Here is a 13,451-nt window from a genome sequence, read left to right on the forward strand (position 1 = left end):
ACTTTTGTCTTCATCTGAGTCTAAAGTGTGTTACAGTATCAGAATATTGATGTAGGTTACAAGGGAATAAATTCAAAATAGTACTGAGAAAAGTGGTTTGGTGTAATTAAATAGATAATGAATTAGTTTTCCATATAGGGAGAAAGGAATACATTTGAGCAGGAGTACTCGCATTACATTGTTCATTCATCTACTTAAGGAAGTATTAAAATAATTTTTAGAAATTTTTTGAAATCAATATTCAACATAATTTGGGACTAAAAACTTCTTGGTCATTATTTCTAAAAATCAGACTTAGGTTCATTCGCTTTAATTGCTTTGTTTTCCCTTTCATCCAAACAACTCCGTTTAATTTTAAGAAGACCATATCCACTCTCATTATTGGCAGCAAGCATTTTTTTTGCACGGAACACCAGGATGTACACGTGGGTAACACGATAATAAAATCCACCATTCATCATGAAAATGTAATTTATTGATGTTGGTGCAATGACTTTTTATGATAATTGAAAATGGATAATGAACATGGGACATTCACTGTATTTACCACATAAACTGGTTTTCAACACAAAACTGTTCACAGAAAGTACAGAAACATTAGTTTTGAGAACACATCTTCACATTCTACACATCATCTGCATAAAACAAACCTTTTTCTGTGAGTTTTCAATCCAAAAAGTGAGGTAATATAATGTTGCTTGTACTTCAACATCAAAAAATTCTCCATTCGGCAACTGTCGACGGTTCCTTATTATTTTTTTTTTAATCTTTGACTGATGCACAAGCCATCAGTAGACACAAAAGCTATGCACATAATATTGATTCTATATATATATATATACCTCACTTGAAAACCCCAATGTATCCCAACTCAAACAAAAATGAGCCCAAATGATGCCTCCTAGTTTATGTCCCACTTAAATGCACCATCTCAACTATTTTTTACAAGCCACAAGTTCTCCACTAAAACTAAATAAGGTGGGAGACTGACTGGAGTAAATAAAAAAGGAAACGCATATCACAGAACATTTATGGCATGGGGCTTTGAGGGAGGTGATGATGGGAAGGGGTGTGGAGAGGGTGGGAACGGAAGGGGATGCTGATTAGGAAACACTTAGCAAATCGGATGATTGGGAGGGGAGCGAATGAATGGATCGATTTTCTCGGCAGGGTTTGAGGAGCCATGCGAGGACAAGAATGGACTCACAACAAGGGACAATGCAAATGGGACGAGAGGAGGGAGGCTGGAGGGAGGGAGCAGGAGGAGTCAGCATGGGGGGAGGAAGGGCGGGAGACACGAGGGGACGCTGGTGATTGGTAGCAATGTTTAAAGTGCATCTCAACAATTCCATGTTCAAACAATGTAACTTTTTTTAAACGATTAGATTCGAACTAAAATGACAGGAGCAAATCTTCTTTGTAATTTAAGTAAATTATTCGCAGAAATACTGATTGAATTTACTCTCCCCACAAGGGGCAATAATATGTTCTGAGGGGGGACTTACAAGGAATACAAAAACAAATTTGATTGAAACATTGCCACAGCAGTTCACCACTTTTGAATTAAAACTTCTGTAAGTACCATTCACTTGGCAAGATGACCTCAAATGACAATACTGTCACTTGGTCAGCAAGACAAGAGCCAAAACATGAGGTCTCCTCAGACAAAATCTTGGGAGTCAGCATGGACACATGAAAACATTAATAATGCAGACGTTATCTCTACATGATCTAGCTAACTACTTCTCACATTACATAAAAGAAAACATAATGAAACAAACAGAACCTGTCCTTGGCTAGAAAAATGCCTTGATTACCAGTATATCACATATGAATTTATTACAATGAACAGATCAGCCCCACCATGGCCGGTTATTCCATTGGCTCACTCTGGTCAACACAGATTAAATGCATTCTAAAACAGAGGGGATGAGCAAAAACTCATTCTGAGTACCCAGACACCCATGTCACAGAAGGAGAACTAACTTGACAAGGATCCCAAAGGCTTACACAGCATTAAAAACAAGCCGCTCAAACCCAATGGCAGACGCATGCTCTCAAGGAATGATGAGCCAATGCTAACACGACACAGTGAAAATGAAAAGTGCATTACACAACTGCCAGATCAGGAAGTGAAGAACAATGATCAAATGTTTGGAATAAATTATTTTCCCCAGTAGCACTTCTCAAATGGGGGAACCAAAACTATATAAAAAAAAAACAAAATGAAGATGAACAGAGATCGAAAGTGAATGATGCCAGGGGGGTTGCTTTGTTTAAGTCCATGGTCCAAATACTTGTTGCTCTGGATTCAACATGACCAACTTTCAATTTGAACTAATTTAACAGCAATACTTAAGGGTCATGACGAGAAATCCAAGCACATCCTGAAACAGCCCACCGATTGGGAGGACACACTCTTGTCTCCAAATTACCGGAGAATTCATTTTTACCAATTTTCAGATACAAACTGGACTTGGAAAATATGAAATCAGGACACACGAGACTATCTTTGTTACAATTCACCTGGCATCTTGGTGGGAGGATCACCTCCATCCACTCTGTGGAGGACTTTTGGGAAAAACTGGGATGTGAGGTCCTTGAGGCCTTCTTCAAACCACAAGCTAGAACACATTTTCAACTTAAATGGTAAAAAAAAGTCTTGGATCTCAACACTTAAATGTTTTGCACGGATATTCCAGCTCAAGGACGCTGGATCCCATGCCACCATTTTGTGGAGTCCACATTGCATACAATTGTACAATCCATGTAATACATGTCCACTCACAATGAAAACATTATCACCGTGATCACACACGCACACAGCTCACGTAAGCATCCACACAGTTCACTGTCACTGTGATTTCACAGCAATCATCTGCATTTTCTGCCCTCGGCGAGAGCAAAACTGAAACTAATTATTTTGGCATACTCTTCGGGAAAATTTTGGGATGGCCAATTAGGTCTCTCTTTTTCTAATTACTCCCACCCACTCCCCACCAATTGGTCACTTTTATTCTTGCCACACTCGGGCAAAAAAATTGGAGAGTTGATGGGGGGGGAGGGGGAGAAAATGGGCATCGTATGAAAGTAGGGAAGAAGATGGGGGTGGGAGGGGGAACAAAGAGAGAGAGAGAGAGATTGAGATAGAGAGAGAGAGAGATTATATAGAGGGAGAGATCGAGGCAGGCGAGAGCAATTCGTCCAACTTTCTAATGTGAGATCGACACCAAAGGCAACTGAGCCTGAAACCATTGGGGACCAGCCCCGTCATTTGTCCCAACAGAGATGTTGTAACCTGAGAGACGCACTTCTTCAAATTGGGGCACGCACTCTGGTGGCAATACAATTGACATAACCAGGGCACACAGACTGGGCCTTCCATCACTCCCAAGCAGACTTCCCAGTGCCATGACGACTTTTGTTCTTTAAGAGGTAGATGACATGAGGGGGGACGACTCTTGCCCTGAAAGACCACTGCATCTGCTGGACACAATCATCCCGGCAGGACCAGTCTGCAGCCAGTTTGAAGGCTTCCCCATTGTTCGAGTGTGCAAGCAATGGAATTATTCTGAGTCTGTCATGACCCATGGGATGAAATGCCACCACTCAACTGACCACACACCCCTCCAATGGAAGCAACGGCCACCCCCTGTCGGGTCAAAGGTTGCAGCAGGGCCTGCTTTGCACCCACTCAGCTCTGCTTCATCCGCTTGCGTGGTGGCCCAATGGGAGGGATCTGTTGGGTTGCCAGGGCCCGAAAGGCCTCCGCTATGAGGTGGGGGTGTGAGTGGATCATCGACTTCCAGCCAGCGGTCTCCATCACATCGGTGGCATGCCTGAAACCAAAGGGACAATTGGCTGTTAGTTGCCAGCAACGACTTCTGCACTGAATGATGCTTGTTTGTTTACTAAGAGGAACCTCTCCTCATCAACCACGTCCAAGCCATCACATCATCTTCAGATCACACCAAGACATGAAATTCTTACTAGTTTGATTTCCACCACTCAGAAGGTCATGGATTAAATAATTCAATCAGTGTGGATAGCAAGTTTAAATTTAATTTGAGATCATTTAAACAGAGTGACCTACTTTCAGTGATGAATTAAGAAAATGCTAAGTTGCAAGTGAACAAAAGTGCATACAACGAATACTTGGATATCCAATTGTCATGTGCATTAGACACCCATGGCAACTTCTTTTTCCAGTACTTCTAAAATCAACGAATACTTGTATATCCAATTGTCATGTGCATTAGACACTCATGGCAACTTCTTTTTCCAGTACTTCTAAAATCAACGAATACTTGTATATCCAATTGTCATGTGCATTAGACACTCATGGCAACTTCTTTTTCCAGTACTTCTAAAATCAACGAATACTTGTATATCCAATTGTCATGTGCATTAGACACTCATGGCAACTTCTTTTTCCAGTACTTCTAAAATCAACGAATACTTGTATATCCAATTGTCATGTGCTTTAGACACTCATGGCAATTTCTTTTTCCAGTACTTCTAAAATCAACGAATACTTGTATATCCAATTGTCATGTGCTTTAGACACTCATGGCAATTTCTTTTTCCAGTACTTCTAAAATCAACGAATACTTGTATATCCAATTGTCATGTGCATTAGACACTCATGGCAACTTCTTTTTCCAGTACTTCTAAAATCAACGAATACTTGTATATCCAATTGTCATGTGCATTAGACACCCATGGCAACTTCTTTTTTCAGTACTTCTAAAATCAACGAATACTTGTATATCCAATTGTCATGTGCATTAGACACTCATGGCAACTTCTTTTTCCAGTACTTCTAAAATCAACGAATACTTGTATATCCAATTGTCATGTGCATTAGACACTCATGGCAACTTCTTTTTCCAGTACTTCTAAAATCAACGAATACTTGTATATCCAATTGTCATGTGCATTAGACACTCATGGCAATTTCTTTTTTCAGTACTTCTAAAATCAACGAATACTTGTATATCCAATTGTCATGTGCATTAGACACCCATGGCAACTTCTTTTTCCAGTACTTCTAAAATCAACGAATACTTGTATATCCAATTGTCATGTGCATTAGACACTCATGGCAATTTCTTTTTTCAGTACTTCTAAAATCAACGAATACTTGTATATCCAATTGTCATGTGCATTAGACACCCATGGCAACTTCTTTTTCCAGTACTTCTAAAATCAACGAATACTTGTATATCCAATTGTCATGTGCATTAGACACTCATGGCAATTTCTTTTTTCAGTACTTCTAAAATCAACGAATACTTGTATATCCAATTGTCATGTGCATTAGACACCCATGGCAACTTCTTTTTCCAGTACTTCTAAAATCAACGAATACTTGTATATCCAATTGTCATGTGCATTAGACACCCATGGCAACTTCTTTTTTCAGTACTTCTAAAATCAACGAATACTTGTATATCCAATTGTCATGTGCATTAGACACTCATGGCAACTTCTTTTTCCAGTACTTCTAAAATCAACGAATACTTGTATATCCAATTGTCATGTGCATTAGACACTCATGGCAATTTCTTTTTCCAGTACTTCTAAAATCAACGAATACTTGTATATCCAATTGTCATGTGCATTAGACACTCATGGCAATTTCTTTTTCCAGTACTTCTCTAATCAACGAATACTTGTATATCCAATTGTCATGTGCATTAGACACTCATGGCAACTTCTTTTTCCAGTACTTCTAAAATCAACGAATACTTGTATATCCAATTGTCATGTGCATTAGACACTCATGGCAACTTCTTTTTCCAGTACTTCTAAAATCAACGAATACTTGTATATCCAATTGTCATGTGCATTAGACACCCATGGCAACTTCTTTTTCCAGTACTTCTAAAATCAACGAATACTTGTATATCCAATTGTCATGTGCATTAGACACTCATGGCAACTTCTTTTTTCAGTACTTCTAAAATCAACGAATACTTGTATATCCAATTATCATGTGCATTAGACACCCGTAGCAACTTCTTTTTTCAGTATTTCTAAAATTAAGGAGAACACAAAAGCAACCATGTTATATACAGGGCAACAAAAAGCTGACTATAAATCAACAGCATGCTAATTGGCAAAGGAAAAGGATTGCTCATTAGAAAATGAATGGCAACCCGCTTTGGCATCTATCAAACCAATTCTTGTGTGAGAGTGGATGATGGATCAGCAAGTCCTATTTAACAACAACAGCTATAATCAGACAAAATCCCCAATTGATCTCCTTTCTCTCATTAATTCCTGATTGGATGAAGCCTTTTGCACATCCCTTTCGCTTGTCTCTTGATATTGAGCAGAGATCGCAGTTTGAGCACTAGACATAAGGTTGGAAATCATCAGACCTCAAATTTGATGCTGATATTCTTACATTCAAGTTCCATCAATCAATGAATGATTATAATCATACTCTTACTAGTATCATTTGGGAATAACTTTGCACAAGCAGTGTGTGTTCAAAGAAGTGAGGGACATGGTACTTATCCACACTATCAAAAGAATATGCAAATATAACGCACAATGGGTGAAAATTAGCATTGTCAATAACTTCTTTGAATTATCATGTTCTCTGGGTTTGATTTCATACCCTAGTGCATAGTCTTCAGTAAAAAAGAATAATTCTTCTCAAAACCATGACATGAGCAAACACAAAAAGGCTGCCAATTGTGGATTCAGCTAGTTAACACATGTGTCAATACAGATTTATGTGCACCCTGAAAACAGAGAGTACATCAACTTCCACAGATTCTCCACCATGAAAGCATTTTTCATATTCATAGGATGTTAAGTAAGCTTACGTATTGATGAAGTCAACAGCTTGGGCCTTTAATTGGTCTGCACTATGTAAATCTGCAAGAATCAGGATATCCGCTGCATTCTCAATCGATAAATTGGTACAGAGTGCTTCTTCACACATAACTTTCAACCTCTCCAGGGCATACTGTCCATGAAAGAGAAATGAATTTGTTAGAAAAACATTTTTTTAAATGGACAAAAAAATAAATAAAACGATTTACATGCAAGGACTGATAAGCATCACTAACCCAATCGAAGAAATTAATAAAGTCAATGAATAAAGGAATAATTTCAGAGCGTAAAAATCATTCGCCTTGACTGGGACTCGAACCCAGATCCCTCAATATCCGGTCGAGTGCTTTAGCCACTTAAGCTACCGAGGCGTCCTCTTAAACTCTGAAATTTTTTTTTTTTTTAAGAGGACGCCTCGGTAGCTTAAGTGGCTAAAGCACTCGACCGGATATTGAGGGATCTGGGTTCGAGTCCCAGTCAAGGCGAATGATTTTTACGCTCTGAAATTGTTGCATTAAAATGCACATTAGCGGATGACTCCGTTAAAAGTTACTGTTGCGGCATCTCCCGCAGTTTCTTTGAAAGTCAATGAACTTGACTTCATTAATTTTGACCAAAAATTAAGACATCATTTGGATGATAGTTTTGTGTCTCTAGTTTCAGATTGAACAGAATTTCATGCAGGAGCCAAATTTAAAGAAATTGAGTGGAGTGATATTCTACTGCAAATCATAATCAAATGTAACACTATATGGTGTGAGAAAAACTAGGTCATCTCACCTTTTTAAATAATTCATGACAATAAGGAGACATTTAGAATTTAAATGAGTTTTTATTGTGATATTTATCCTTTTTGTGTCCAGTAAAATACTGTTAAAGACATTTGGCATTTATTTGCCTACTCAAGAAAGAAAGTTACAAAATCAAAGGTGCTTAATTTAGCAAGCATGTAATGCATAGTATAAAAAATTAACAGGAGAGTGATTGATGGCCTGCATCACATTTCACAATGCAAAATCAAGAATTAGATACCATTTCAGGTTTATTATATTTTGACCTTTTGCATAGTATGATCTGTATTTCACTTGGCTCTAAATTTGTACCAGTGATAAATAACAAAGTGATTAAAAATTAGGAATTGCTTCGCTGTTCGTCTTTTGAAAATGATAACACTTTTGACAATCTATGAAGATTTGCGACTGAAATTTATTAAAATCACAATAATACCTCAAGACATATATACACCCTGAATATCAGAAGAAGTCAGCAACATCTTTTTGACTAGTTATCATCTCACATTGTGAATACAAAATCAAATTACTATTCATATAGGTTCTTCGATTTCATCTCCATTGCATTGGTTATTTCTTTCAGTCTTAGGAACAGTTGAAAAACCGAGCACTTGACTGATATTTTGAAAGTATTTCAATGACATTTTTCCCCAGCCCCTTTGATTATCACATTCTTCGGGGTTCACTCATTCCCACAATTACCTTGTCAGCAGCGGCAAGAAGGTCATCGGCCATCTTTTCTAGATTTGCTGCTTTCCCGGTGTAGATGAAACGTAACATCTCTCGTAAAACCTCATGATCAACATCGGTGATTTCGACCCGATTATGCTTGCGCTCCTCCATTTCGTGCTCAAACATGGCAGCAAACACAGGACTTCTCGCTGGGATGAAAGAATACCATGGTATTTTTAGCATGTGCAAAAATGTGGAATCAGATGTTCAAGAGACAAAATTATAACGACAGCATAGACAAAATAGACTTCAACAGGTAAAATGGAGATATTTCAACAGTGAATACATGCACAACACTATTAGTTAAAATAATACTTCACGTGCCATAACCATTACAATATACACACTAATACCCGTACATTATTCTCACAGATGGATGCACACAAAACATCAAAAATTAATATCGTGGCAAGTATACCAACCTGCAAGGATTGCTTTATGTGCCTGGAATTCTCTCCCGCCAACCGCCAACGTAACATCACTAAATTTTTGATTTTCAAACAGCATGCCAAGGTCATCGGAAAGTCTACACTCAGGTACTTTGAATTGAATAGCATTTGACTGGCCTGAGATGTTTACACTGTCTGCAACCACACTCACCTGAAAACATTATGAATCAAATTAACAAAACGAAAATACCTTCCAGTTTTGTTTCACTAAACCCAATATCAGTGGTATACATACATAAATTCTCTTGAAAAAAATCACAAATATTCGCAGTTATACTAACCTCGCAGAATATTGTCAATTTGTCATCAGGCAGTAAACCATTTGCTTCATCTAGAAGAAAATCCCTGCGTATGAACTTCTTGAACCCCCAGTCTTTGCCCTGAACAAATCTGTAGGCTCGTTGACTCTCTGTAATCGAAAAAAAACATGCATACATATGCATAAGTGTATTCATATTCCTCTTCACTCAGTGCAAAATAGATATACAGAGTACTGTCACCCTCTCGACAACACCATTGCAAAAATATGCTTATGAGGTAAAAACTAATTGAAGCTTTAGGTTTGTTGCAACAACAATTCAGGAATCATATTCATTGAATTTGCTCTTCATTGCCATACTCTTGCATTCAATGGATAAGCTTGCGAGAGTCTTTAATTTTGGGCCTTTAAATAGGTTCCACAAGAGAATAAGTGACAGAATTGAATTCAGAATCAGGAATATTTCATGGAAATTAATAAAAAAAAGATATTTCAACTTACCCATTGCTTTGGTCTCTTCTCTTTTGGCATTAAGAATGGAAAATTTGAACTTAGCCCTGACTTCTGATTTGTTACAGGAGACTAGTAATAAATATAATGAGAGGTAATCCTTACTTTCTTCATCTAAGCCTTTGGGATTGACCCTAAGACACCTGTCAATCAATGAACAAAGACACTGGATTAGCAATCATCTCGAGAATTTCAAAGGAAAGCCACTACACTTTTTTATGCACCAATAACATTCATGTGCACCAATTGTTTTTGGTAATTTTCGGAAAGATATCTTAATATTTTTTATAAAGTTTTTGTTATTTCTCAAATTAATCAAAACTTGTGAAAATTTTTGAGCAAGCTTACTATGTAAATTTACTCACACATTGTTTTAACAGTTTACTTCCACTTTTAATAAGCTGTCATTACAGTAGAGCATGGGGAATAATGGAGAGTTTTGATTCAAACCTCCAATTCCTCCATGTATTACCATTGCTACTCTACTTCTGCAATTATGTATTTTATATTCACTAAGTAAAATCACATTCATTCCCTCGAAGAATGGTGAGAATTATCAGCCAAAAAAAGATCGGCTTCCTCCGAAAGCAAAATTACTCGGTTCAATGCATGCATCATTAATGCTTTGGTCGCCCCATAATGGGAGTTTAAAAACTGCTTCAAGCTTTTAGGTGGGAGAAAATATAATTCCTCCAATATTTGTCAGATCAAAGGAGTTATAATAAAAAGCGAAAAAACACACTGATTTTTCTTATTACTTGAAGTTAAAATGAAGTCTTGTAAATTACACACACTAAAGTACAAGAGACGCATTGCTTTGCCCATACGGCAAGAATACTTACCATTTTAGTTTATCGTTTGCCCCTGCGGAGAAAGTTGAAGATTTTAAGACTTCGCCCATCTCTTCTCGGCAAAAACTGAAGTTATTAATGGTCCACATGTAGCTGAATTTCACCACTTTCACCTGAAATCAAAAAGAAGGGCGCATTTTAGTACACGACATAACGAGGATTGGGTGACTTCAACACATGTGGACACACATGAACTCAACAAGAGGTTAATCTAATTGAGGTGGCGGTCCCAATGCATAAAAGTTGGTGGCTTGCTTTTAAGGGCGTGATTAAAATTCGAGCAATCATTACGGAGCGAGCGAGTGGATGCGAGCAGCACGGCACTCGATCGATCCCCGCCCAAGCGACGTCCCATGCCATTCCAAACGCATACAATGCCAAAATGAAATCATTCGGAGTAATGCCAAATCATTAGGTGTCTAATAATAATTTATGCCATAATCTATAACCGGTAAACAAAAGTTACGCATGCAATACTATCAAAAATGCGTTCCCACCCAATGTAAATCATTTACGCGATTCGAGCGACAATCTTTCTTCCATCTCTTACCCATTAAGGTAGTAAAATCAAAACCCTTTGGGGATACTGATGTCCATTGATCACCCATAGATGGTGTCTCAAGCCTCAAGATGGAATCGACTTCAAAGCTAATTAAATTGACGTGAATCGTCGCTGGTTGCATGAGCAAAGGTTTATTGAGCACGAGATTCAAAGTCTTAAAAATCACAAGGCGATTTGAGTTTTCCTCATAAATAATCGCAGCAAGTGCTTCCCGGGTGCCGCCTTGCGGGCATCCTATTGACACAAACCCGGTGATATATCACGCACGTCCAGTGGCGGCCCTGGTAATTTAAAGACGACCCTGATGGAAGCGTACCGCTCTTGGACTTGCTCCCAGACTTGCGACCCTCTAATGAGAGATACGTTGAGGTAAAAACGTTGATGCGACTTAATTTTCTTCTAAGAAACCGGAAAATTAGACTGAACCATAGCAATGCGTATGATAGAGCGAAACCATTACGTATCATGTTCAAATTACTCGGTCGAACTACTCCGCACGAGAATATCACCCGAGACCCTATACAAGATTGCAACAAAAAAATAAAAAATCGATCATATTTTTCCATTTTTCATTCAATGTGAGAATGGAGTGGTTCAGCATTCCAGGAGATTCCAGGGACTCTCCTGTAGCTTCGGACGAGGCGTTCTGAACACACCGACCGACGACAGCCGCGGCCTTCGTATCTTAAGAGGCGCATGTTACCAAAGCATCCATTTCTTTTTAGTACTTAGAGCAAGTTTAAACGCATCACAGACATAATATTTCAACTACAGAACTCGTGGTTCACGAGGAATTTTTTTTTAACTTTTAAACGATTTATCAGAATTGGGAAAAACCAGTCCAATAGATTCTGCTTGGCGTATTTGTCCAGGCTGTCCAGTATAAATATTTAGACGATGAGTTTATGACGGCAGGGCCCTCTTTAGAGTAGCGCGGATCATGGACCAAAAGCAGTCGTCGTCTCCTCCACCTGCCCTCCACCTCCTCCTCCCTTGCAGGGTAGGGAGGGGCGTGGGAGTTGGGGGCGGGGGAGGAAGGGAGAGGCGGTGGCACGGTCGGCTGAGGGAGGGGGAGGTCGGAAGGAAGGACAACGCAGGGCGGCGGGAGCATGTATCATCAGAGGGAGCGTAGAGGGGGGGAGAGGAGGAAGAGGGGTATTGGGGGGGTTGAGGCATAATGGGGAGGAGAGGGGAAAGAGGAGGGAGGGAGGGGGAAGCGGAGGACGGACGGACACACACACAAACGGATCGAGTCGGGAGTCACTGTCCTCACGGTCAACGCCCCTCCCCGTGCTGAAGAACAACAGTCGTTCACCCCAACGCACGCACGCACGCGCGCAGAAACAAAAGAGAAGCTCTCAGCGATGAGAGTCAACCCTTCCCTCCCGATGGCGCCGAAGAGCGTAGGGGAGAGAGAGGGAGAGAGGGAGTGCGTGTGTGTGTGTGTGTGTGTGAGTGTGTTCGCCTCGTGGCCGAAGCATCACCCACGCATTCTCTCATCCATGTTCTCGCAAGAGTCGAAGTAGCCGAAACAGTATTGTGGCAGAAGATAAATAACGCCGAAAAGAGGGCAACCGCATTCGCCATGCTCCTGCCGCGGGGAACTAATGCACCACGGTCGGCAAATATTACTATCGGTTATCCACTGGTTAAGGTGCGTTTTGATGGACAAAAGCTACCAACCGGTACAGAGACCATTTCCTTGCCTCTCTTAACAAAAAAACGCATAACCAGATATCAGACCCCCTCTTCAATTCTAAACACTTCCTCCCTTCATCCCGCCCAGCATCCCTATCCTCCTTTCCTCGTTTGCCTAACACTCTCTCCTACATCAAAGTCTTCAACATCCCCACTGCCAATCAATATGCTCTGAATCCAACCTTTTTGTCTCTTTTTGACTTCTCCCAACAATCCTCTCTCCCACCATGCCAATTCACTCCCTCATTTTGTTTCTTTTCTGTCCAGTTAAACTTTTCCGTCCTCCTCCACATCCACATCTCAAAAGCTCCGATCTACGTCTATTATCATCCCACTTCCATTAACATTTTGTCCACACCGCACGCACAGCTGCGCTCCCCATCAAGGTTTTCACGAGTCCTTTATTAACACACTTACACCAAGTGCCCGTCATCTACTCCCTCCTCCTGGTATCTTGAGATGAATGTACATGACAAAGTCAATTCTAGCCTAAATCTCTTATTTTTTAAAAGTCCGGAGAAAGTCAATCAAAGGTTCGACCGGCAACCTTTAAGAGTCGGCCTCGCATCGCATGGTTTGGCGTCTTCTCTATCGGCAGAGAGCAGAGGATAGAAAGAGGGCTCAAATAGTGGACAAAGGTCGAATCAATAGAGGACGACACCGGACGATGCGAAAAAAAATCCCCCTCGCCCTCGGGGCGATAGCATTCGGCCCGTTTCGTCGCGTACTTGTCATCTTGAAATGACCCCT

General features: G+C 39.9%; 1 protein-coding gene across 1 annotated transcript in view; it reads right to left on the minus strand.

Moving 5' to 3' along the window:
• Positions 1-453: 453 nt before the first annotated feature.
• Positions 454-13,451, minus strand: part of rdx (BTB/POZ and MATH domain-containing protein rdx) — a 111,358-nt gene continuing 98,360 nt past the window's right edge. The window contains exons 3-9 of the mRNA XM_071587350.1: positions 10,433-10,554; positions 9,582-9,733; positions 9,103-9,230; positions 8,795-8,972; positions 8,343-8,521; positions 6,840-6,982; positions 454-3,839 (exon numbers count right to left, since the gene is read on the minus strand). Coding sequence (XP_071443451.1) covers positions 3,695-3,839; positions 6,840-6,982; positions 8,343-8,521; positions 8,795-8,972; positions 9,103-9,230; positions 9,582-9,733; positions 10,433-10,554 — 1,047 coding nt within the window. The 3' untranslated portion in view covers positions 454-3,694. The remainder of the gene's footprint in view (positions 3,840-6,839; positions 6,983-8,342; positions 8,522-8,794; positions 8,973-9,102; positions 9,231-9,581; positions 9,734-10,432; positions 10,555-13,451) is intronic.

This window comes from Hetaerina americana, unplaced genomic scaffold, assembly GCF_022747635.1.
Source record: "Hetaerina americana unplaced genomic scaffold, ioHetAmer1.1.p SCAF_3, whole genome shotgun sequence".
NCBI classification, from domain to species: domain Eukaryota; kingdom Metazoa; phylum Arthropoda; class Insecta; order Odonata; family Calopterygidae; genus Hetaerina; species Hetaerina americana.